The sequence below is a fragment of the Leuresthes tenuis genome, unplaced genomic scaffold (assembly GCF_036924035.1).
Source record: "Leuresthes tenuis unplaced genomic scaffold, fLeuTen1.0.hap1 SCAF_23, whole genome shotgun sequence".
NCBI lineage: Eukaryota > Metazoa > Chordata > Actinopteri > Atheriniformes > Atherinopsidae > Leuresthes > Leuresthes tenuis.
In genome coordinates, this window is record NW_027325377.1 from 8,340,102 (window position 1) to 8,368,065 (window position 27,964).

General features: G+C 39.4%; 1 protein-coding gene across 1 annotated transcript in view; it reads right to left on the reverse strand.

The window, feature by feature from the left end:
- The window catches only part of large1 (LARGE xylosyl- and glucuronyltransferase 1), a 79,719-nt gene that overhangs the window by 45,764 nt on the left and 5,991 nt on the right, over positions 1-27,964 (reverse strand). Inside the window, exon 2 of the mRNA XM_072377575.1 lies at positions 14,386-14,572. Coding sequence (XP_072233676.1) covers positions 14,386-14,491 — 106 coding nt within the window. The 5' untranslated portion in view covers positions 14,492-14,572. The remainder of the gene's footprint in view (positions 1-14,385; positions 14,573-27,964) is intronic.

The window sequence follows — 27,964 nt, forward strand, 5'->3', positions numbered from 1 at the left end:
AGAGGGGTATGCAAGATGGATTCATTCAAATTTTTCTACAAGTCCACATTGAAATTATGATAATGTAATATTGTGAATAAGATGTCTTCATGTCTTCATCATGTGGCTAAGATGAGAACACTCTATCCATCCATCCATCCATTTTCTATACCTAACCTATACCTATACTTAATCCAATTTAGGGTCGGAGGAGTTTTTTTATTGGGAAGAAGTCGGAGAGAGAACCAGAGAGAACTGCTGTTATAAGAGCATAAACGGGGAGAACATGCAAACTCCACACAGAAAGGCCCCAGCTGGGATTCAAATCAAAAACTCTCTTGCTGAAAGGTAAGGGTGAGTGCTAACCACCACACCACAGTGGAGCCCATCAGAACACTCTACATAGTTAAATTCAATTATTGCACTCACTGGATCTGACCTTTCTTCATGTTAAAGGCAGAGTATATGATCCTCTCTAAATGCACATTTTGTCAGATGTGTTAACATTCTCACACCCTTCAGCTATCAATGAATACACATTAAAAAAAAGGTGGAAGGTGACTGTAGGTCAGTCACAGATGTGTAAAATGGTCAGCCAATCATTGCATCTGGCAGTGATCCATACAGCTCCTCTTCCCGTCCATCTTCTCTTATGGGCTGTGCACCTTAACTGCAGTCACCAAAGTGAACAGAATGCTGCAGGGATGGAGAGCAAGAACAGCAACTTTAGACTTCCACATCAAGCATCCAAAAACTGCTTGGATAAAGAAAAAGGTCAAACCACAGTCAACATAAGGATAACCTTTCCACTATGACTTCAACTCAGAGAATCACAGAGCCCGAGAACTGACACCATGGCTGTGTTGTTTGCTTGTTTTTTTTTGCTGGTAAAGCTTTGGTTTGTTCTGTGGGGAATTTTCTGCTTTCATTACTATATATTATTTCATTTTTCATCTTTCATTTGGCTTGAATTGGACTATATTATTTAAGTGCCTTGAGATGATAATTGTTGTAATTTGGCACTATATAAATAAAATTTAATTGAATTGAATATAGTCATCATAGCTATGTAGTGACATCTTGTGTTTATCCATGACTGCATTTAACAAGCTTTTCTGCTGCTAGCCCAACGCTAACTTGCTGCTGTTCAAGCTGATTGAGGTGCATGCGCACACACTGTAGAGATGTGGCTTTGGGAGGGAGTGGAGTTTTCCCAGATGTGTGGTTTCAAAACAAAGTTTTGCCTTGCTTTGGGAAGACATCACCCACTCTAGCTTCCAGGTAATCAGAAAATTCTGTTTAGGTGGCAATCCCTGGTTTAGAGATGGGTCTTAGAATTGCACGACAACATGTAAACATATCCAATCTTGTGCTTTTTGAGGCTGCAAGGCAAAAGCCACTGCTCTCCACAATTAACCTTTCTATCAAGCTGTTGCTTGCTAAAACTATGTATTATTCAGAATCATTCTAATGCAGGTGCATTTCAGAATGTCAGTGGCGCAGCTCAATACCCTGCTGGCAATACTGGAACCACACATGAAAAGAAGACCACCAATTTTCACGATTCAATTCACCCTGTTTTCTGTACATTATCATAAAGTACTTGGTGTTGGGAAAAGAAGGGTATTAGTTTGTAGGATATTTTTCCTATAGGCACGTTTGTGGCTGTGATTGGTCAAAAAATAGGAAAAGTAATTTGACTGATAGAGAAAAAACCTGACCCGTTCCTAAAACTTTAATGATAGGATTAGGAGTCAGTGTGTTCATATGACAGACCATGGACCCCCTCACCTCCAAAACCAGCATGCATATAAAAACCCTCGGTCTAATTTTGGACATTGATCTTAATCTAAAAAGACAAATTGGCTCGGTGATTAAAAGTTCCTTACACCAGCTTCGGCTCCTGGCAAAAGTGAAGCCATATTTATCTTTTGATGACCTGGAAAGGGTCATTCATGTGTTCATTTTCTCCAGGCTTGACTATTGCAATTCTTTATTCATTGGTCTTGATCAGTGCTCCCTCCGTCGCCTGCAGATAGTGCAGAACACTGCTGCTCGCCTTCTCACTGATACTAAGAAGCGGGACAACATCACTCCCGTTCTGGTCTCCTTGCACTGGCTTCCCGTCAATTTCAGAATACATTTTAAGGTTTTATTGTTTGTTTTTAAGATTTTAAGTGGTGTGGCCCCTCAGTATCTTGCAGAACTACTTCAAGTTCATAATCCAGTCAGAGCCCTCAGATCATCAAATGAGCTGCTGCTTGAGGTCCCAACATCCAGGCTGAAAACTAAAGGCGACCGAGCGTTCTCAGCGGTTCATTGTGTTATGTGTGATGGTTTTGCATACTGTTATATTTATTTTATGGTACTTTTATTCTTATTTTATGATCTTTTATTTTTATGGTACTTTTATTAATATCTCTGTAAAGCACTTTGCTATACTCCTGCTATATACTATGTGCTGTATAAATAAATGTGACCTTGACATAATGTGACATGTAATAAATATGGAGTTTGTGTACAAAGGTTACAACATGGGTGGCATCTGTTTACCAACCAACGGCTTGAAAAACCTCCACTGAAATACACCCGTCAGCCACAATTTTTTAGGATAAGGAGGATGGAAGGATTTGATTACATAGTTGGCTAATATTCAGAATGCTAAATTAGATAAAACCACCAACAAATAAGATTTGGTGCGCGCTTTCTCTTTGCTGTCCAAGACTCTGTGGTCTTCAGCTTGTAGAAATATGGGTTTAAAAATGAGTTTTGGCCTTTGTAAACATTTATCCTTCTGGAAAGACAGGACCGGAGTGCAAGAATTAATTTGATGATAGATTATGTCTGTAGTAAAATAAAATACAGAATTCTGCAGTACTGTGGAGGAACTGAAGTCATAAATTAAAGTAAATTGTACAGGATGCTGGCAGAGGCATGTAGTGGCTGTTTTACCTGGAGGTTTGTTTCTAACCTGTCAAATCTAGCAAACATTAACGCTCGTTCCCTAAAAAGGTTCTGGCTCATCAGTGGAAAAAAAAAAGCATCCTTGTTAATCCACCGCTGTTATATGCATTGCATTAATAAACACAGCAAGCCAATATTGTGGAATCAGCTGAGAATAGTTATAGCTTCAACGAAGGCTGCATAAGAACTGTAAAATATATAAGGCTTTTAATTACTCGTCCAGAATTTGCATCAGATTTCAGTCCTGTACCGTCTAAAAGCTGTCTCTAGTGAAGAAGAGCATTGCGTATCTTTGCTGCTACAGGTCCTTTGTAAAAGGGGGTGGTGGTGGTGATGGTGATGTTCACTTGCTGGGAGCTTCTGCTATTGTTGCAATTACAACATTTACTTCGCTCTTCGCTCTGTTAGCCAGCAGTTTGTTTGTTTGCCAATGCCAGTGGCAGCTACTGCTTTCTGTTCATCTTCTTTTGGCTCCAGGGCAGACTCCTGTCCCATTTAGTGGTACACAGTGGTATTACAGGATGCCGCGGGAAACAGTTCATCGTTTTTGTATTTTGTAATGATTTTCTTCTACAAAGAGCATCATTGAAAACTCAGTGCTTACAACAAGACTCATGTCTTGTTGGGACACAGCCTTACCAGAGTCCCAGCAACATTCTATGAGATTTTGATGAGCCTTAGCTTGAAGGATGCAAACCCTCAGTGTGTGCCAGGACAGATGGAACGTTTCAGCTGCCTATTCTTGGCAGTCTTGGCAGTGACAGTATGATCTGTATGGTTTCAAGCAGAGACTCACCCTATTTCCTTAATAAAACCTGATGGGTCACTGACCTTGAATGTTGTTTGACGAATAGATGAATGGAATTAAGTATTACTGCAGCTAACAGATTTCAACCCCACCCCATCTCACCACCAGTTCAATAATCACTTGTCACAATACTGTATTGCCACAGCAGATATACACATATACATATATATGTATATATAGCACTGCATGAGTCTTTTTGTAACTGGCTGAATGAGAAACACATTCAAAACACTTTGTAGAACCTTCAAAAGGTTTAAAAAGGCGCTACCGAAGTGTGGAACCATTTACCATGTCTCTGTAACTCACACTGTTTGCAGACATTGTTTGCATCCTTATGTAGTCAATGACCTATATCAAGCTCTGACACTTTGTGCCGTCGCCAAGGTGGATGCTCCTCGCCATGACTTCATTGGCTGCGGGTTGGCAGTCATTTAAAAGGATTACTATGCTGATATTTATTACACTCGCTCATGCTTCGAATATGCAGTTTATCAGAGAAGGAAAAACCATTTCAGTTGCAGTTCGTTTCACTTTTTCATGCTAAGGCACTGATCTCGTCTGCGGTCTGCTCTCTGCAAGTCCAATATAACCAGCTAAAGTGATATTGAGGTCAGTAACCTCTTTTTACTCTTATCCCTTCAAAATTACAATCCACTGCACCACCATCTCCACAAAGATTTGATCCTCTCTACTTTGATTAACTAAAACCCCTCTCCCCAGAACTGTATAACTCACTATGAAATCCAAAGTGTTTGGAAAGATGAGCATGTTATATTACCCACCAATGACTTATCTAACTGAGCCTGTCACCATGTACAAAAAGAGTCATTTGAGGGTCAAATGACAAATACCAGTGTTTCTAAATAAACTCAGAAAACACAAGAAGATTTAGACGATATACTGTGACCAACAGACCTTCCAGTTGGGATTAGAATCTCAGCATCTAAAAGCGTCTAGAATGTTTGTATATTATAATATATTACAGCCAGAGGAGTGCTCTTAGATTCTGAAATCTATTCTGAAGCAATCTGGAGCAACACTGGTGTTCAGTTTAAATGTAGCTCTTACATAATGGCAATGCACAGGTTCCATAAACACAAATGTCCCAATTATTTGGAGAAAGGGAATGATTTGTTTGGCTTTAGGCATAAATACCTGTCATATTCACAAGGAGAGTGTAAATAAAATATGTGTTTGAGCTTTCAGTCAATATGACCATTCACCTCCTGGAGTGTAATATGTAGCCATGATTGTTTTTTTACCACTTCATTTCCTCAGCAAAAAGGATGTCAGGTAATTTATAAAAAGAACACCTTTTCTGCCTTTTTAACACAACAGTAAATGTAACTACAATGACCATGAACCAACATTAGACTGGACTTATAAACTGAATGTTCCAAGTTTGAAAGATATCAAAGGGCATTGTTCATGGCATTTCAAAATTACATACTCAAGCATTAATATGACATATTGAATGTCAATTTTCAAATTTGAAAGTATTGTATTGGATTTCATACTAAACCCTAAAGACATGATATAGCTGTACCCATTCAGTCTGAATGCATCATTACAAAACAGTCTTTTCCACCTGAGGGGCTTCTGTAAAACTCACCCTGGTCCACCAAAACCTCTCATCTCAGTATTTAAGGACACTAAAACATGAAAGAAAAAGGTTAAACCTTCCGCTTTTATTGTAAATTGTTGACTTAAAAATATGGGCGTATCTCGGAAATGTTGATGCGATTTTCCTGTCAGACAAGCGTTGAAAGTTAATGCTTTGCATAGCATAAATTAAGTGCTTCTTCTGGTGGGTGAAGTCTCATGTCTCATGGGTGAGGTGTATGGTTTGCCCACGTTTGTTAATCCAGAGCTAAATCAAGTTGCAGAGACCTGAAACTGTCATATTCTGTATGACTCACATTAGTGCGTTGTGGAGTGTGCTATACCTTCAAAGATGGTGATTAAGTTTTGAAAAAACTGGGACAAGCGCAAGGTCTGATGGAATTACAAAGTGGCTGAAATTGAGAAAAGGAGATATTTCAGTTATTTGAAAACTGTTTGGCTGTTGCTCTACTAATAAAAGCAAATATTTTTCACATGCAACTGTGAAAAAACAAAATGAAGGTCGACCGGTCTTTGTCTTCTCTTGATACACAGAACTCAACGCATCTTACTTGACATTTTCGACGGCTTACTGATTTATTCTGTACATCTTTGAGATGACACCAGTCGCTTCCTCCATTCATCCAAACCATAGTTCAACAACATCAACTCCTTGTTTGTTGACGCTGATTATCTCGGTTACCTGTGGGCATAGCAGCCATTGTTTTCCCATAAGAAATAGTAAAAATCCAGGCACAATAAAGACCTTGGCGATAGACTAACACTAATTTACTATGTACCCCTGAAGTGGTCATTACTAAGCATATCAGCATCTGAAGATCCCTCAGTTTACCATTTTTGTTAGAAAGCCAAACTTCCCAGAATCAAAGCATGTATTAAATGTAGGCCAAAGGCAGCCATAAGATATTTGGGGAAACCAGCAAATGTTGTAGAAGAAAATTTAGGGATGCAATTAAATCATTAAGAGCTGCTACGTTATTAATGGTGTGGAATCTTAAAATCCCCCTCAACATCGTTAAATTATGCTCAGAGACCAGAGATAGTGATGAAGGGAACATGGATGCCACAGCTGAGATCCAAACATTCTACTTTGTTAAAATGCAGGTCTCAGTTACAAGATGGACAAGCTGCTACTTAACATTTTTTAGTGATCTGCCAAATGCTTTGTCATTTTTATTTATCTATTTGTTTAGACCACAGGTTATAAGTATATCCAGATGGTAGAAGTTTCCAACATCTTGCTAAGTCTTAGTGGCAGTGCTCATAATGTTGGAGGGCCACGATGCATTGTGATTGAACCTTCTTGATAGGGAATAGCTAGACAATCATCAGCATTTCATAAACTGTAGTAACCCTTTAATGGGAAAAAAGCAACAGGAAAACTTTTTTTTGCATTATTCATTAATTTCATTAAAATAAAAAAATATAATAGTTAAGATATCGCTTCATGGTCAAAATACTTAAACCAATTTGTAGAGATGGTTTAGGTGGACTTAGTTCCAACTTATTTTTGATTAGACACAGTAAAGTCAGTGGAAAATGTGCTCTACCAAATGAAGCAGGACAATAAAAGGTTGATGTATACCATGAATCAAAAGTTTAGACACGCCTATTTAAAGTTTTCTCTTTCATGGTTCTCTCCTGGTCTTATTAAACTTTAATAGGTGCAGAGAGGCATTACCAAGATGGCTGAAAAGTGGCAAGACTTACTTTTAAGGACTTTGGTATTGGCAACCAAGGCCCTACTGATGCACAGCATTGTTTCCACAGAAACTTGAACTACAGAGGAGCACCTTCTCGTGTCATCTGTTATTGACAGCATTGTAGGAGTGAGACTTTGTGGGGATTACGCATCATGTGAACACATCCAGGTCCATAACTTGTTTTAAAAAATGCCTCATCTTGTATTGAAAAGCAGTGTCTGTTCAGTGAGCTCTGTGTTGTTTCCACTATTTGACTGAAAAGATTCATCTATGTAACATCCATATTGAACTGCTTTTGCAAATAATTGCGTAATTGCAAGAGGTGTGCACTTACACTCCCAATCAGGGTGGAAAAAGACAGAACTCAGTCACATGCATACAAGAATTAACACAACAGACAGATGAGCAAGGTGCTCAGTAAGCAAAAAGGTGCACCGGGTTGTGCACACACAAGTTCGATCGCATGCAAAAGTAACAGTAGCGGTAAACAGTGGATGAAAACCTCCCAACACAGCAGCACGCTACAGACGCATGAATCGAAAACGCAGCAAGATCTGAAAGGAGAGAGCCGTTCTGCTGTATCTACATCTGCATATGTTACTGTCAGGAGTGAAACACTACTGCAATCGACATGCACTCATCTGTGACACTAAGCAGGTGTCAAAGGTCCCAAATACAGCAGAACGTGCGCCATCTTCTTCCAGAGCATCATTCGTTACAGACAGGGAAGCAGGATCAAAGTTAGAGCTGTTTATTTGATGTTTTTAGGTAGATGGATGGCATTGTGTGTCACAGTTAGCCTACCACATAACCATAACTAAAACTGGTTGAAATAAACCAGCTACCACTAACTGCAGCCTATGTTTTCTGCTTCAGACGTAGGCTTTCAATTGAAACATTTCCAGCCTCGTCTCACCAGAAAGTGTGAACATGTCCACATGTTTTACAATCCAGGTATCACAATTGTGAGATGATGGCAAGCAGTGTCACGTGACATGATGTGCACCTTTAACTCTTAAACGTTAGCATTAGCAGCTGGGTAAAAAAGTAGAATAATCAAAGTAGAAAAGCAAACAGACTGAGGAGGTCAGACTTGAATCCCACCTTGAACTTCACTATAACGTGGCATTTTTTTGGCCAAATCAAGAGCGGTAACTGTCAACATCATCCTGACATGAATGTGAACGTGCAGAAACACCATCAGAGGTGTGATGGGAGCTGCGGAAGATGGTGGAAGCAAAACAGAAAAATAGAGACATTATGGAGCCTTTTCTGTAACATTGCAACATGCTTTTTTCATGGACCAATTTACGTGTTTTCCAATCTATCGTGGGTTTGCATTGTCAATTTACTGTTTAGCTGGTGAAAAAAACTTGAATGAATGTGAACAAGAATGAATCTAAATCTGGTGGCAAAGAAAAGATCTGGGGAGTATCTCTGCTGATGGGAGGGCGATTACAGCAGACACTGTCAAATCATATTTTGTACCTGATTCCTCTGATGACCAGCAGCCCAACAGGCAACAGTTAATTGTACCCAATAAGGAAAAAGCCAGTGAGCTGCCAAAACATCCATGTATCTAAGCATCAAGTATCCCCATCTCAACCCGCAGGTTAACCCAGTTTAGACACATTCTCAATCTGAATTAGCTCTGTCTGAAAGTTGTTAACGGCCAAAGGTCCTGGCGGAAAACTGGAGGTAGCTCGATCAGGCCCCACTTAATCCCAAAAAATGACCATGTATTCGCTTGCTCGCCCACTGATAGCATAAACATGTTTACAGAGTTCCCATCCAACTCCTCACACAGATTACAACTAGAGGGAGGAACATCTGACAGCATGGAGCTATGATGGAGAGATGGATATAGGGAAAGAAAGAAAGAGGACGATGAGCAACACTCATTTAAATCTTTATTTAACTAGAGGATATGACTATTAAGATTTAAAATCTTTTTCACAAGTGTTCTGGCCAGAAGGACAGCAGCTCAGAACAGCAACAGGACTACACCCATATATACATAAAATGATCACATCAGGTGAAACAAACAACAGAGCCATCAAACTGTAAACATCACAAACTAAAGGAAAGGCATCAGATCATTTAGTTGTCAAGTCACTGCAACAGTCATCATAATTAGGAGCGGCAATGATCAGCCTGAACATTCACGCCCGAATGTTCCTGCAACTACAATCTTTAAAATGTGCTTCATTTCACTTAGCGAGAGCAGTTTTGGAGCCGATTTCACGCGTAGGGCTCAGCATATTTAAACAGCCCCCCCCCCCCCCCCCCAAACTCAGTACAGGCTCTTGGCACAGTTAAAGGAAGAAATCTTCAGAGACAGTAACGTTCTGCACTTTTTTTGGAGATATGTCTGCAGGTAGGATGGGGGAAGGCTGAGAATAGCTTTGTAAACAAGGATGTGCCAGTGTCTGTAGGAGGAAAGGGCAAACCATCAAGCTTGAAAATACAATGTAGAACAATGTAGAACATCTTTGGCCTTTACGTCTTTCAAGACCTGACTTGATTTTGTATGTATTATTTTGTATGTACTGTATATGTAGGTGTATTGAAGGAGGGAAACATCTAAAACCTGTGGGACAGTGGCCCTCGAGGACCGGTCTACATCACCTGCTCTCACCATTCACCCACATGCATTTAATCTTGTTAAAGTTCCAGACTGTAACACCCGAGATTATCTAGCAGCAGAATGAAAAAAACAACATTAAATTGCTTTCATAAACATCTAAAGTCATGAAAATACTTTTTTTTAGATTCCATTAGAACAAACAACTTAATTATATTCAAAGGCACTACAGGTACGGATGGGAATCAAGAACCGGTTCCAATGTTTCCAAAGCATCAGAGGAATTGATAAGCTCAGAGGCGTATGATTCTATCGATGCCAGCATCATGCACAAAAGGCTCTCAAGTCTGCACTGAACAGGATACTGACAAATCACACTTTTGCAACAAATTTCTTTCTATCACACAGTGTGTAACAACTTCAACACTTCTGATGTTGCAGCATAAAATGAGGAGACAAACATTACCAGTCTTGCCAGCTTGGCAATTTATACACCCCCCAAAGTGAGATATCTGCACCTGCAGCAGGAACACCTCTCTGCCACTGTCCTGCTCAGTGAAAGGTAACAGTATTTAGGAAGTGTGTGAGCAGCGTTGTGCTTGGAGTGCATTATAGGAGTCTGGGAACTGTGGGAGAAAACATTCTGTCACTTCAAGCCTTCTCTCTGGAACACAACTGAAATTAAATCACTGCACAGACTTTGTCTTTGAGCTGTTTGTTTGGCATGGTTTTTCAGATGACGCTGCAGTTACATTATGTATTTCATCACAGCTGAATAGCACCCAAAGCCTATCCAAGCTGTCATTGGGCGAGAGGCAGGGTACATCGTGGTGAGGTGGCTGATCAATCAAAAACAACACAAACAACCGCACATGTTCAAACTAACTAGGGTTAATTTAGAATCAGGGGTACTTGGAGAGAATCCACACATGCACTGTGAGAGTTCCCAGCTGAGATTCCAAACGACAACTGTGCTAACAACCAAACCAGCCCAGAAGGTACCTATAGAGCCTATAGTGAAGGTACCAAACAGTGCCTCATGAGTGTGCCTCTGTGTTGATACATTCTTCATGAGCACCTTCCTTTCTTCTACACATATGCAAGGTGAAGCACAGGTGTTTCACCCAATCTGTCATTTATGCCATTAAATTTCAGTATATCCTACACACTAGACCTTTGGATATGGTGTGAGCAAATACACTGATAAGAGTATAAACAGAAGTGAGATCATCCTGCTGTTTGGGAGACAAATTAAATTAGATTTAATCCCAATTAAATCTGCACAGACTGAATTATGTGGAAGAACAGTAAAAACGATCTGCATTATCTGAATATAACCATAAATTACAATCAGATAGTGACCCTGTCACATGTGTCACATCAACACTGGATTCACTGGTGTGTGTCACATTTAGGAGGTTTGTGTGTGAGCAGAGTTATTTAAACTCCAACCTTATTCTATGTCACAGATCTGCTGCTCTCGGTGCTGTCAGCTCCTGCCATCGCTCTGGGAAACAACTATGCTTTGACAAGCAAAAGGTTTCTGTCTGCTTTGTAGCTAGCACACAAGATTGAGCCAAGATTGGTATTTCATGAACAAGCCAAAGACACACAGTGGTGACTATTCATGTTTTTTTTATTTCTGTTCTTTGTATCTACTTTTTCCCCCTAAGCCATTTGATTTATCGGAGACAAACATGGATAGAAAAAGTATTTTTGGAGCTTTCAAGGTCCTTCAGACTTTAGAACAACTTCACTGTCCATGAAAGGGAAATAATTTTGTAAAGGTTATTCAAAACAGAAGAATATGAGAGAGCAGAGAGATGCAGTGTCCAGAGGATGGGTGAGTGAAGGGAGGAATCTAAACAACCAAAATGTTTGTGATTTCTAGTTATCACTTATTCCACACAGATATGTATTCCGTTTGTTCAACTGTTTTTCGTTGCTTTTATTTCAAATTTTGATTTAATCCATTTTTTAAATTATTTTTTTTAAATCACAGAAATGTGTGTCAGATTCACGGTCCTGTATCCGAGTGTGGCCGCGTGAAATGAACTGAACAGAAGGTGGGGGGGGCAGTGGCAGCAAATCACACTGTTCCTGTCTCACACACATTTAGCCAGGTCCTTTCACTACTTATCACACTTACAGCAACCACTGGCTGCTGCCAGGAATTTGATGTCAAATCAAATAATTAAACTGAAGACCTTGGCGAGTATTGCGTTATTGGAGTGTATTCACATATGCGGACCGCGCTGGCTGTGACCCACCCTCAGTCAAAATTGCCAATTTAATCATAATTAATAATGGCCCCACTGTAGCTTTTCAATCCTAAGAGCTAAAGTCATTAAAATGGCTCCATGAACTCCTGGACTATATTGTTGAAGGGAAATAATCAACTTTGGACAGGCCTCAGTAATTCATTAATATACCACCTCTGGAAGAAGAAAAACAGCATGGAGGGGTGACTTTGTCCTCAGGAAATTTGTTCCTGCAAACTTTCAGGGACAAGCTTGAGTAAAAAAAACAGACGTTTCTTCATTCAGCCATAACTCCACCCATCTAAAACTATGCACATGCCCATCGACGTGTTATTTAATGTGACGGTAGGGTTTCTGGTGACAGATGCTTCAGTTGGATGTTTAAAAATCCTGTTTACTGACAGTACTACAGGCGAGAAAATAACAACCAGAGAATTACTCAAAATATGATAAGTGAAATGGGGATTTTAGATAAAATTTTAGATGCTTTGCAGTTGGGGCAACAGTGTCAAAGACTCCCATTTCATGTTTCCTGAGTTTGTTGCTACTTTACATTCACACATTTTTTTTAGCATCATTATGGGCTATCAGCAGTGAATATGGTCAGATTTGAAGCACTGCGTACAAATGATTATATGATTACGATTACAAAGTTTCTTCTACTTTTTATTCCAGTTTTTTTTTCAAAAATCTATTCTTTTTTTAAGAGACAGGCATGGCTACGGAGCCCCTAAGGATTTCAAAGAAAATCATGGAAAAAAATAGACTGTGTAGGAGGTGAGAGAATTCTTTTCAGCCGCACTAATTAGCATTAACCAAGTCCAACTAGGATAATTATGATACTGACAAATTTTTGCACAGTTTTGAAAAAAAGAAAAAAAATTGTATCATTGAGTGGTTGACAGAAAAAAAAAACAGATCAGACAGATAATGTGAGAACAAGGTGAAAATAAGTTCCAGTTTCATTGAACTGGTTATTACTTTTGGCTTCTCTTATCGCTGTACCATGGCTTCTAAAAAAAGCAGATGCGACAGGCTACTTTTTCACCTGGTGATGATGTCTTTAACAGACAGAGTGCAGAGGTATTACATTCCCAAACAGCAGAGATTTCAGGTCAGGACTAATTTCTCCTTGTTGTTCAGCCCATCAAGGAAATGAAGGATTTAGAGTGTGGCTGAGGATAGTGATCAGGCAAATTAAGCTGAAGACTTACTACATTTATGGAAAAACAACTATTTATTAAATAGGTAGGCCTGTCATGTACTACATGATAGTGATGATTTCAAATAACTGTTCTCTTCTCGTTTTAAGAATGATCTTCTTCGCTGACCTGTAGACAAACAGTTGGGTGAAACTACAAGAAATCTCCTATTTCCACAATGTTTGCTTTTGTTTGATAGAGATTTACTAGCATCCAGTCTTTATCTGTACACATTTTCCTTCCTATAGTGAATGGGCATAATTTAGTCAGCATCTACTGACACTTTAATCATGGATTCGCTTTCAAAGCCAAACAGAACAGTGCTCGAACAGAAAAATCAAAACTCAAATGAGAAAGCAGTGTTCAACAACTTAGCTAAGATGATTTGTAATAAATACACTAAAGTTGAATGACAGCTGCAGCTGCAGGTCCGTCCCAGCACTGGGCAGTTGCACAAGCTTTTAAACAGGGTTTAAATATAAATGTGACCTATCAAATGGCACACTTTGACAGAAAGTGTTTGTAATATGACCAAGTGTACATTTCAGACTTTGACTGAGGTTTTATAATAAAAGTTTTCTCATATGTGCCATGATTTTTGATTACAAAGCCTAAAATTCTATCTAAAGAAAACGACTGGTATTCTTTATAAGCTTTAAATATAGTTATGCTTATACTGAAATGGTGATAGAATAAAAATCAATAAAGAAATAAAACCAAATACTTAGTTGTAGTTATCTGTCTGACGACGCAAACATCAACTAAAATGTCATATTTGTGACAGCCTCCCTTGATGTGATCAGGTTTGGCTCATGATTTGGCTCTCCGTGTCTTGGCTGCCATTCCGCTGCACACTCCGATGTTGTGAAATATGAGCCACAACACCGTGGCAGAGCGTTCTCTGGGCTGTGGAAAGTGCTCCTCTGGTTCCTCTGTGACAATGAAACTGCTTTTTAACACACTGAAATTGGTGTGCATGACTTTTTGGAGGCATTGTGCTCTTCTGGCATCAGGTTCATGTGTCATGGTATGGACACTCCATGGTCTTTCAGGCACCTTTTTCTTTTTTTTTGTCATGACTTCATACCACTTTGCCCTGTGTAATGGTTGTGTAATGAACGCATTTTCCTTTTGTGTTAGACTTTTGCACATAAATGGTACCGAACAGAACAAAACATTAGTGACCGCTGCTCAGCCGCACATGCCTGAATCACGATGTGCAATTTTGCCAGTTGTCATTTTTAAATGCCGACGTGGTTACCTTGGAAACCCCCAACTGACAGGTAAAGCCACGTGAGTGCAGGGATGAAAAGCAAGGCGAGGGAGGCCGCCAGGAACTTCCTGCGCCCGCGACACATTCCCAGCATCCTCTGGTCTGAAGTAAATGCAAAGAGAGGTAAATTGACCTCTATGTGGGTAGCAGCTGTTGTTCAGGCTGACTCATGGCACTGGAAGAGAGATGGGAGAAGGAGAAAGTAGGTTAGAGAATAAGCAGACGTTTAACATCCTATGGAAACAATTACATATGAGAACATTGCCTTTACAGTTGCCGAGAGAAGGGGAAAATGCTTTGGAGCACCTTGAGCCAAAAGACGCTTTAAAGATCTTTAACTTGAGAGTCTATAGGACAGATGGTGATGTTTTCTAAGAAGATTATAGGCTTGATATGAAAGAGGGTGTGTAGTTGTCAAAACACCTGATGCAACCAAAAGCATTTTCAACAAATGTGGTACGATTACACTAGGGGAAATACTGGATCTGTATAAGTATAGAATAACCTTAAACATGGAACATGATGATGACGTGTGATGATCAGTTTAGATTTGCATTAAATCCAGCAAATCAAGTCTGGAGAAGAATCAGGTATTACACAGAGACAAAAACAAAAAACACATAATACGACCAGTGATGTTTCAGAACATTTTTGGATTTGCAGGGAAAAAAAAAGAAAAAAAATCTTTCTTTATTATAGCACACATTATGAAGGACATGCTTCCTCCTGCTGTGGTTGGACTATTCCTCTGGTACTGCTGCACTGTTAAGATTTATACCTTCAAGGATTTGGGCAAAAGAATAAATGTTTGCTGTAATATTCAACTGCAAGCATGAATAGTGCTTCTCTTGTCTTGTGACCACTCAGATTGACCAAACAAGTTTCAAACAAGAGATTCATCTGATTAAATCAGGCGTTCACAGCACTTACATTCTAATCTGACTCGATACCTTGCACTAATTTGTCAATTTCTGCAAGACGGTATTTAAAAGTACGGGTCTAAATCTTATAGCCACTGTCCAGGTACACAGAGACCTCAGTAGATTTTATATCTTCTCCACAGACCTCCCAGAGATGAATACCTGTGGGTGGCATTGTGAAGGCTGGCACATACATCAGCCAGGAAGCCAACTGTCATCCAGTAAAGCGACTCACTAAAATGACGTAAAGGGATACTTTCAGCTCTTTCCAGCACTTAATCTCTCTAGTTATTTTATTGTGGTTTGAGCAATGTGATGAGCTCAGTGAGACAGGGTTAAATGAGGCTAGAGGAGATTAAACAAGTGTCTCAAATACAACAAAACTCCTTTCATAGGCTGACTTTTAAATCTGTGCAGTAGCCTTCTCAGCCTTTGACCCCAGCATGATATTAGCTCTCCACTGGACACAAAATTACAGGCAAGAGCTGTGCAGAAGATATTAAGCAGCATTTCCAAGAGATGTCTTACAGCATGGCGCAAGCAGATCTGGTCGCCGGGAGAAAAACGGGAACAGCAGACTGAAAGATATTTTTGGCTGCTGTTCTAAGCATCACTGCTCAGATTTAATACAACACAGTCAGCTGCCACTGTTTTGTGCTACCGACCTGCTTTAACCCACTAAGCTTATCGGTTCAGTTCACTTTAATAACCACACAGCAAATCTGGTTACAACACTCTGTACAGGGAACCATACAGTCATGAAGATGACAGTTTTCAAATAGAAAATGAAGCCAGCCCTGTGATCTGGATCACACAAGGTCCTTACTGACATTAAACAGATACAATTAACAAAAGCCAGATGTCTGTTACCATTTGAGATCCTAACTTAGAAGATTTAAATTAGAATTGGTTGAAGCACTGCCTTAAACGCCCGAGACGGTAGGATTTAACACCTATTTAATACCTTCAGGGCTGTCGTCAGTCAGCTGACACTGTGACATTGGCTGTTGTTGCTCCGGAGGAGGTCAGCGGTTTGATCTCTGGCTTCCAAAATCCACATGTTGAAGTGGACACAGAACCCCAATGTCTGTGTGTGACAGAGCAAAGCTTTGTAGACTAAAGAGTTTTGTATGAGCGTGTAAATGGAATGTGGCTTGTAGTGTAAAAACACTTTAAGTGGTCAACAGCAAGAGGACCACTATAAATGCAGTCCATTTACACTGATGCAGCTCTGAGTCTCCTTTGTGTGGTGTGCATGAATTACCAAAGGGAAGCAGCAACGGCATGACATGGGGCTGTTTTTTCAATCAATATGGGACAACTGTCAACCGAGTTGCATTGTGGGAAAATAGACATTTATTTGGCAAAGACAAAGATGGAGAAAAAAGTACAACATAGTTCTTTTATACGCACATATTTTTTCATTTTATACACTTTGCCACACAGTATATATCATGGAGAAACTTTACTTTTTGAGAAATAATATAAACATTACCTTAGTACTGAGAGCTATTACGTCACCTGACCTTTCAGTTTTTAAGAACATCATTGAGCCTTCATAACTAGTTACTTTGTAGATGGTGAAAGAGTCCATATATTCCCTTTTGAATTGAATTTGAAATTGAATTTTTATTTTTTGGGGTCAAACATTATTTGCACATCAAATGCTCCAATTCTCCCCAGAACATACAAAAATGTATGATCTGAGTCAGAGATGAGCAAACAAACCCATCCATCTTTTCTGGCCTGGTACAAAAGTTATGTGATATTCATAACCTGGCTTCCAATTTATAGTCATTGCTGGAGATATCAATGGCAAGCCTTCCCTTGTGGCTCGAATGTAAGTTAATAGAAAATGAAATTTTATATCCACAGCTCAATACTAAATTGCTGCATGTTGACACTAAAAGTGATGAGCGATGATTACAAGAGCTGTGGTTTATTGCCTGAAAAAGACTACGGAGAAACATGCTGAGAGTCTGATTGAGTTGTTGCTAGTGGAAGCTGGCACTGCAGTGGGGCAGAAAAAAAAAAAAAAAGATGTGAAGAGGCAAGACAGAAATGCTAGGATTTCAATGAATACCTCTCAAATAGAGACTGTAAAGGACTAAAGTACCTAAAGCCAAATTTTAACCGGAAGCACGCAGAACTTTTAGTCCTAAAGACTTTTTTAAGTAATTAAATACAGTTCTCTAACCATGCTGCTTTGCGTTTCTGCTATGGTTTAAAGTAGGGATGCACCATCCGATATTTGGATCGGATATCGGTCCGATATTGACAAAATATAGGATCGTTTATCGGAAAGTACAGCTTATCATTTAAAAAAAAAAAAAAAAAAAAAGTTAATTCTTCTCAACAAGTACATAAAAAGTCAGAGGATTCACACAGGTTATATGAGAGACTGCACTAACTATTGCCTCCCCCTTTGCAAAATGGAAAATCTAGCATCCTTGTTGTCTGTTTCTCTGTCAGATGCTATTTACATTTTACACTTTTCATTCAAATAAGCTAACGTAGCTGCCACAGATGTTTATTTTCATCTATGAGACCTACAGTTATCTTCCAAAATTAAGCTATCCAGTCTGTGTTTACTCTCCAAAAAGCTACAGGTAATTTAATCGGCTCTTCTACCGGTACGACGGTGAAGTTTTGACCGCAGATCACCTCAGCAGACCTGGGCTGGGCTGCTCCACTACAGGTGCGGCTGGTCTGACGGCTACTTTCTCACACGAAAAATCTTTAATACTTAATGTTACCAGGGCTATAGCGTAATTTAAAACAGAGTTAAGGTGGTTTCAAGTGATCTATAGCGAGGGGAGGTTCAGTTCCTGTTTATAAAATAAAAGCGCAAATTCTATCCTTATGGTTTTCTTTATAATAAAAGAAAATGGGTGTTTTATTTTTGTTAAAATGACCAGAAGTGCATTACTCACTACGGCTGGCTTGGGTAGCAACAACTCTCAAATCAAACTCTTTTTCACAAGGCCAAGGAAAATCAAGTGCTCTGACAATGTGCCATTGAGCCCAGTCCAGCCAAGCAGGTAAGCCAAGCCCAGTGTTTCTGTTTTTATTCTTGTTCTGTTTTAATTAAATTAAATTGTTCTATTCATTACCTTGAGCTTTACTTTTAGCTAGAAAAAAAGCTACTTATTCTGTTTCAGTGATCTATTTTATCTATTTAAATTCAACTTTTATTTTATTTTATTATCAGCTGGTTCACACATTTTATTAACAAATAAACAATTGTTCATTCCTTATGTGTAGATCTATTATTTTAGGATAAGTTTAGTTAGCAAATATTTAAGTCAAACCTGAAGTCTTCCACATGGTGAGGTATACAGTTTGTAAATTCAACAATGGTATCGGATCGGTATCGGGTATCGACCGATATGCAAAACTCAGATATCAGAATCGGTATCGGAATCAAAAAAGCTGGATCGGTACATCCCTAGTTTAAAGTACCAGGAAGATTAGTCCGTCGCCTCTCTACTGCAGTTCAATTTCTGAAATAGGTCTGAGCAGCAGTATACAGACAGCAGTGAAGCTATGGGTGTTGGCCAAAATAATAAAAACACCAAGTTAAATCACAATTGTACCATACAACACTGAGTTAGTCGCCCTTCGGCAGTAAGTACTGATTGAACAGTCAAGTCATTCCTCAAGCAGAACCTTCTCTTTCAGAAAAGATGGCAGTGGGGGGCAATTGCTTAGTTGTGGCTCGAACACACACCACAAATGTTCAGTTATGTTTAGATCTGCTAAGTGGCAGGATCAGCCTCAACGTTCCACATCACTGCAGTGATCTTCCTTCCAGTTTGTAACCACTTTGTGTAAATGTGCACGTTGTTCTCCTGACAAATACCACTGTCATTTTTAAACGGTCCTCCAAAACTAACACTTTTTAGAGTAACACTACCATGCAGTGCTATTACAGGACTATTTAAGCCATCTAAACCTTCGTAGGTCGTACACCAAGACAAATTGATGAACACGACCTTCAAAAGATCCAGGAAATTAGGAGAGACTCAACTGTGAGCCAGCATCCACGACCAACTGCTGTTACCCAACAGACACGCTGATCATTTGCCTCCATCAATGTGAAGCGTCTTCATTAAGTAAGTTGACAAGACAAGAAAAACTCACCAATACAGCATGGAACATAGAACAAAACATTTAGGTGCTGCTTTAGATTTTCCAATGATAAAATAAACAGCTTTCAGGTTATTATATTCTTCCTCTGCAAGAAATCTTTTCTGCAAAACTGGATGGTAAAACTGTGCCTGACAATAGTTTATTAAAGCCATCCCATCCTGTTTGATCTCAGACTGCCCTTAACTGTCAGCTAGAGGACCAGTACGTAACTCTCCGTGAAGTGACGACACCAAGGGTAGGTTTTGCTTTCTGCCCCAGGGACCCAGCTCTTCCTTGGCTTTCTGAGCTGAACAGAACCAGAAGTTGTAAGAACATGCAAAACATATATTTGTACCTCAATAAGAAAATTTCCATAGATCAAAACTAATCCATATTAGAGTGTACTGAACAAAAAAAGACAACTGCAGTGGGACCTTAAAGGAAACAAATATAATGACAGAGCTACAGGAGTTTCATTCATTAGCATTCTGTTTATGCAGGAAGGGATGTGTGCACTACTGTGTATAGAAGGCTGTACAGTATTTAAGTAATTGATCTTTACAGGCACAAAAAGGCGTTTAGAGGTGAGTTCCTACAAATCCTCAACAACAGGGTGTAGAGGGAGATGGGCACAGACTGCTTTTCATGCAAATCAGCTTAGTGTGTCGAGGACGTCTAACGTAGAGCTGTTCATGATGTGGTAATAAGAGTTCACATTACTGTAAACCCAATAAAAAAAAGACACCTTGACTATCGCCTTGATGGTGGACTGCACACAAGCTCGTCTCTGAAACCCCGGCTTTGGCTGAATTCTCAAAATCCTCAGCTCTGCATAGGCAAAGAACAATGCAAACCGATGTGAATACAAATCTTCCTTTACAACGAACAAAAATTAGAATGAAATGAAACTCTAGATGTCACTGTGCAAAAGTCTTGAGCCAATCATCATGTCTTTTTATGCTTACAGGAAAAATTCAAGCATGCAAAAATGCACATATAGATGTATCTATATATATAGATATATATAAGGCAACAGCAGAGTTTATACGATTCTAATGAGCTTGAAAGTCAATATTTGGTATGAGCACCTTTATTCTTCAATAGAGCCTGAACACCCTTAGACAATTTCTTTAAGTAGTCTTCAGGAATACTTCTTCAGGCTTGAATGACATTCCAAAGGTTTTTTGGATGTTGGCTGCCTCTTGTTCCATTCTTTGTAAAGATGATCCCAAATTGCTTAAATAATCTTGACAATTGGGCTCTGGGGAGGATTCCTCCCTCGAACTACCAATTTTGAGCCCTGAACTTTTGTCATTTGGCATTTCTCAGCCCTTTCTCCCTCAATTTCCTTCCTTAAGGAGGACTGCTTGACAGCTTCCCCTTCCATTGAGACAATTTCTGATGAGGCTTCAACCTACAACTGAAAGTCCAGATGCATCTTTCAGGTTCTGTGTTGGATTTCTTTCCAATTTCTTAAGGATGTCACTTTCAGAAACAGTTAATCTGCGAAAGATAGTTTTTTAGGCCTGACACTTCTTTTGTACTTCACAGTTTCCTCAAACGTTTCAAGGACAAACTGCAAAGCTGAAATATGCTCAGTTTTCAGCTAATGGCTTGGAAAATCACCTTGTTGATGCAAAAATACAATTTTATGTCGGTCAAACTGTTATATTTGGCAATTTTAATAGATGCAACTAAAGAAATGGCAGCAATTTATGTGTCTTTGCGACAGGCCGTTAGTAACATTGTGTCTAAAGATACTAAAGTTAAATAGTCTGTTATGTGAAGACACAACACTGGTCCATATTATCTGCTCAGGTAAAATAAGTGGACTGAAAATGAGTAAAAAAATAAATAATGATAATTAGCTCATTTTCAAAGAAAAACTGGAAAAAGTCTTTAAAGATCACAGGAATGTCTTGCTGCTTGGAAGGAAATCTAAAGAAATTAGGGCAGGATCCGAACTTTGAAAAGGACTGCAAGATAAATTTCGATTAACTTCTGTTTTATTCCCACAGAGTGGCTGTAATGTTCAGGATAAATTACAATTCCACCTCATATGAAGTTCACCAGCATGCATGGTTGTTTGTCTCTGTGTGGCCCTGTGATAGACTGGCATGGCGACCTGTCCAGGGTGCACCCTGCCTCTTGCCCAGTGGCAGCTGGAATAGGCTCCTCTGTCTACATTTAGTTGCAGGAAGTCCACCTCCGCCAGCAGCTACACTGTCATATAAAGCAACATTATACTTTTACACCAATCAGTCATAACATTAATACTAGTGACAGGTAAAGTGAGTAACTCACATCTCGTTAGAATGCATTTTTTCCAGGGAAAACCTGCATGCTGGCTATTACATTAACTTAACTTAGATTTAATTTAGAAACCTGTTACCTAAACGGTAAAGCATGACAACAGTAGCCTCAACAACAACTGCTCAAAGAACACAAGAAAGAGTCTGACGTGTCCATCCGGCCTCCACACTCCTAAGACACCAACCTGATAGGACCTGGTGGATCTGAAGGAAGCAAATCCAATCCACAAACATGACATCCACAAAGCCTACAGGGCTAAAATGATCTACAGCTTCTCACTCCAGGACACCCTCAGAGGTTCCTCTCCCCACAAAGATGCCCCTATCTTTAAGGGATCAAAGAGCATCAGTCATCTAACTATTAACTTGTGTAGTTGGTGGCTATTTGGATGTTTAACTGATCACTAACCCTGGATCTCTCAAAAGTAAAGGGACCCTATACCTCTACAAATACAGAGAGTGAGAACAAAGTGGCAGAGCCCAGGGGACTTATTCCGGACGCATGGAGAGAGCCTACTCGGTGTTTGGTAGGTGGTCATAATGTTATGGCTTAGGCGTGCACACAACAGCCCCGAGATTAACTGCAGTTTAGGTGGGGATTGGGAGGGCTACTTAGTTGCCCAGATGATGCAATTAATCACGAGCAGCTCAGAGCTGGAGGCCAAGCACGGGAAAAAATAAATAAAAATATACTACAGAAACATTCATCTTCATTGATATTTTTTTCTTTTCCTTAATTCTTTTTGGCTAAGAGTTATTCTTTGCCAATTTGTAAAAAGGATAAAATTAGACCATATTTCTTTCATTTAGGATTTTTTAGTGACTGTTGGTTACAGATGATCTGTTCAGTTGCTAAACAGTCGCAGGTCATCAAGACACTCGCATTCAGCTTTGTCCAGCCAACACATTTGCCACTTACATATAAAGGTACATTAATACTGAATTACTGAATTTCTGCTGTTGTCATTCACATACTTTTCTGTCAAAACAGGTCTGAAATAGTCATTGAAAAGCAGCACATTAAGACTACATATCAACTTGGAAATTAATCGGAAAAACCCACCACTGAAGCTCACAGAGCAGCTGGGCAGAGACAGAGAGATGTTCAGAGGTGTCACTTGTGTATAAACTGCGAAGCTGGAGGGACTGGTGAGGTCCGTCTCCTCTTTTTACATCATAAGTTTTGAATCTGTTATTCACCATGTGAGAAAAAGGAATCTGTGAGGCGAGTGTGTTGAAATTTGTGAGTATCTAACTCAATGAAGTCTTGAAAGCCCTGTGATATCGTTGATTTACGATCAGAGCGCATTTACCAGCACCAGCCAGCAGTGATAAAAAAGTTGATAAGCTCAGAGGCGTAGAATTCTGATTCTTTGGAAAAGCTGGAACAAGCTCTCCATTTTCATCGGTAGGTTTTATTTTGCGTCAGTATATAAAACTTTAATGCAAAAAAAAAAAAGGACTTTTTAACGATTTAATTTCAGTGAACCGTTCTCTCTGCTTTCAGATTTTATGGTCCGATCAAAAAGGGAAAAATGGATATCAAATTCCATTTTTTTTTTTTAAATCTGAGGCAAGTAACAGACCCAGAAGTTATCTCCAGTCAGTGTAGACTGTGTTGATCACATGACCCAAGCTGCATTGACCTTGTTTGATTATCACAATGAATTCATACACAATGTAACAGTTTGTTATTTTCTAAGGTGCTTTAGCAACATAGAAAATGCTGTTATGCAGCTTCCAATATGAACTACACCCAGAAAGGCGATTCACTCTTCTTGTGCAGTGTTGGTGTAGTTGCAGGGCGTTGAACAGTGAGCCAACAACAATCCAACTGAGGTGGGGAATTTCGGCCTGTGCTAACCAGAGGGCTGCAGGCCCAGAGTTAGCGATGTTGAGCTTATAAAGTCAGAATATTCAGTGCCACAGAAGTATGTATTTTATTCTGGTTCATCCAATTCAATCACTGACAGGAGCTGAGTATTTGTTGTTACAGTGGCACAAACTAAATGCTATTTGTTGCGTTGCCATGAGACCATTTGATGATGTGAAAATCTTGTTGTATTTTCTCATATTTGCTACACTACTGAAGTTGAACCTGACATAACACAGAAGAAATGAATGAGTCTATGGTATCTATCACAGAAAATAACCTGCTTGATCAATAAAATAAATGTAACATTAATTTGGTCAGTAATTAATGTGCAGGTTCAACACAGCCAGGCTTTCTTTGTGGTTGCTGCTTTACAAAACCTGAAATATTATGCAGAGATTAAACATACGATGACAGTGGCTTTGATCTTTCCTGCACGCTCATACAGAAAGGAGTACTTTAAGCATAATTTCACGCTTCTTCAGCACAAGATACAGTGAACCAGACAAAGTTGACACTTCATTCATAAGAACAGCAGGTTGTATGAACAGGGAGGTGAGAAATAGAAATCATTAAGATGCTGCAGGAGAGGACTGCGATTAGAGATCTGAGTTGTAAAAAGTAGTTCATTTCTGCACTATAAAGCTTATAGTTAGGGATGGCTCTGTCACAGTCTGCTCTTTCAGAGTCTATGTTTTATCGGTCACAGTTTGTTTAATCATGGTTTCAGTTATGTTCTAGTCCTGTTTTTCCCCTGCCACCTCGGTTCACTCAAGTCACCTGGTTAATTGTTCACAGCTGCACCTCATTCACTGATCACTCCCTCCACAGTATTTAGTCTCCTGGTTTCCTTTCAGTCACTGCAGAATCCTTACCTCACTTTATGCCTTGCCACACAGATAAGTCTCGGTTTGCCGATCTCAGTCTTGTTTTGTGTTCCTTTGCTTATTCATAGTCTCGTTTTTGTTTCACAGTTAAGTATTTTTGATCCGGCTCTGCCGCGCTTTGTTTTTTGGCCTTGTCTTGTTTTTTTTTGTTCTTGCTCCCTGTTTTTGTTAATAAACCTTGTTACGTTTGGAAGAACTGCATCTGGGTCCTACCTCTACCTATCCGAACCGTGACAGGCTCAGGTAATCCTGAAGCATCCCATAGTTAAGCTGCTATAGGCTTAGACTGCTGGGGGACCTCATCTGTCACACCTTTCCTCACTTTGCTCTCTTTTTCCCCCTGTTTAATTTCACAATTGATTTTATGTACATGTGACATTATTGTGGTTATTAACATATGTTTCCCTGTTCCAACAGGTATGCTTTGAATGGCGTTATGGTGTTTTTCCCCCCTCTTTTCCCTCTTTTCTGTCTTCTCAAACCCCAGCTGGTCGAGGCGGATGGCCACCCTTCCTGAGTCTGGTTCTGCCAGAGGTTTCTTCCTGTTAAAAGGGAGTCGTTCCTTTCCACAGTTGCCACAGGCACGCTCAGGACGGGAGATTGGACTGAAGATAAGTTTCGGTGCAATCTGTTGGTTTCCTTGGCTAGGATATTATTTTTTTTTTTTAATTGGCTCTATATGAATTAATTGGATTATGATTACAATGAATTGAATTCCAATTGGCTTGAATTGGACTATATTATTTAAGTGCCTTGAGATGACAATTGTTGTAATCTGGCGCCATATAAATAAAATTGAATTCTGTATGCTGCTTGTGTCGAGTTGCACAAAACTCATAATAGCCTTGATAGAATGAGTAGAGTCATCTAAGTCTCAGATCAAATCAAAGTGAAACTAATTCTATTGATCAAGTAGGCTGTTATTAGCTTTTAGATGAACTTTTTTTCAAATGTGTTTCAGGTCCCTGATCAGCTTGTATAGCACAGACTCGGTACAAACTGTAGAAACATAGCCACAGGGCATACAGCTCACTTTGATTGGGATGGTTTTCATGGTAATGTGATGCACAAGCCGGCAGTTAGTTTTAGTTCAGGTGACCAACACAGATTAAATGATGAAAGATGCCACTATATCATGATTAAATTTGGGGATTAAAATGACAACATTTGATCATATAAAATTCACTGACTGATATTTGAAATGGGGGTTAAATGGTTGATTTTATGTCAGTTTTTTTTTCTTGAATCAATACAACATCAGTGTGGTTATGATGTCAGACATGAACAGAGATTCAATAGTTCTGGGGGCACAATGTTTCGATGTTGCGTCAGTCTGTTGCTGTCTGGGAGATATCCGGAACCCTGATCTTGAAACTGCTCCAGAGCAAATTATGAGTCCAGCATCAGTTACCATGGTAATAGACTAGTTAAAACAGAGCCAGCTTCGTGACACTGAAAATGCTGACTTTCATATCCAAATAGCTTACTAAGCCACTGATCTCACTTACATCCTTCTACCCATATGGTAATGTGATAAATTCCACTGGGAGGATATTCAACGTAATATATCGGAATTAAGTAGCTGGCTTAACTCATGTTAAAAAAAACAAAAACAAAGAAACAGCCAGCATGACATATGTACATGTGCCCATAGAAGTCGTAAACTAAACTAAAAGGGAGCATTGTCAATATTTTCTCTTCGGTTTAGCTTTTTCATTTTCTTTTGCAAATGGAATGAACGAATGATACACGGATTTTTTTGTTGCAGTTGCATGTTCCAGCTTTGACTTGGACAGTGGAGTTGATCCCGGCTGCTATAGGCAGTGCTTGTGCTTGTGTTTCCACCATATGTGAGATGTACATTTCTGAATCGCACCAATGGGGCTCGATGCTACGATCTGGTAAAGATTTTGGACGGAAGCTGCCTCAATCAGCACAAATTAAAAGAGTTAGACAGGAAGTCAAACACCGACATACAACGCAGAATCACGTTATTTAACATCCAACACCTGTTTAAGGCCAGAAATAAATGGAATACGAGGATTTTAGGCAGGAAACAGGAAAAATTGGGAAATACCCATACATGTGCAAACAAGGGGGAACGTAAAGTTTAAAATTATCTTTATCTATTCATCATTATGAAAGACAATTCCCTGAATCAGTCATGTTCATCATGAATTCAATCCATTGTAAAAACTTTAATAAAATGATTAAAATTGTCACTGAGTCATGTGACATGATACATTACCCACCATCTATGTCCATGTATTCCTCTTCAGTACGCATACCACAGGAAAGTAGGACATGGGACTAAAAACAGAAATGGTGTCACCCGTGTGATGAAGGCTAAGGACTGCCAGTAATGGAGGATGCCATTATACCATTTTACACATCAGATAGGTAACATTATTTGCTTCATCATTCAGTCATTCACACATCAGTCACTTTTCTGTTACTGTTCCTCAACCTTCATGCAGACATGCCTGTGAAAGCCACACTAACCTCCATGGTGTGCGCATGAGACTGGACGGTGCATGTGTAGATATAGCTGAGGCTGTAATACCAGTCCTTCACAGTTATCTGACAACAATGTGTCATGTCCGCCATTGCCATTCATTTTAATGTACCAAATATGCTGTGGTTGTGCTGTGCTGTGCTGTGGTGGATGGAGGTAGAAGTAAACATCACTTTTCAAAAGGTTTAAGCTTGTTGGAAGAGTCAAAACAGGGCACACTGTGTTAAAGTAAAACAGCAATGGAGAAAAAAAATTCAGTTCAAAGGGACTGAAGTCTCCAAGAGATAGACCCCGTTTCATCCTTGGTCCTGCATGGTTGTGCATTTGCTCTTAGCTTGGCTACCTGTTGTAGTCCTTCTGCTGTGGCAGTCTCAGACACATGTGGAACAACAGGTTTGGGTTACTCTTTCTTGTGTTGGTGTTGTTGGTCCTTTAGTTATTCAGACATTCCTCCTCGAGCCGATCTCCAACTCATCAGCATATGACCAACACATCGGTCATTACATAGGTTTTAGAGAGGACTCCATATATGCCCATCTGTGTTGGTCACATATCCACACGCACGCACACACTGAGTTCCTTCTAAACTTGTAAGGAATTGTGAAAAAAAAAAAAAGAATATCTCAACACCCCATGGTTATAACACATTTATTTTGTAATTTCGATAGAAATACCACAAAATCCATTAATAGGATGGCATCACTGCCTAGCCAAAAATATAAAAGTCACCACCTGGACTTAAGTAAGAAAGGTGGTTTGATCGTCCCATGGAAAAGTTCTACAATGAATATGTTTCAGGTTCAGATAGTAATAGAACCTTTACTAATATAGTGATCTGCTTGTAATTACTTCAGTGTTGGACGACACATTCTGTGGTGGTGTAAAATATGTTCTCTGTTTCAGAAGTGAAATATTGTTGGTCTGCACCA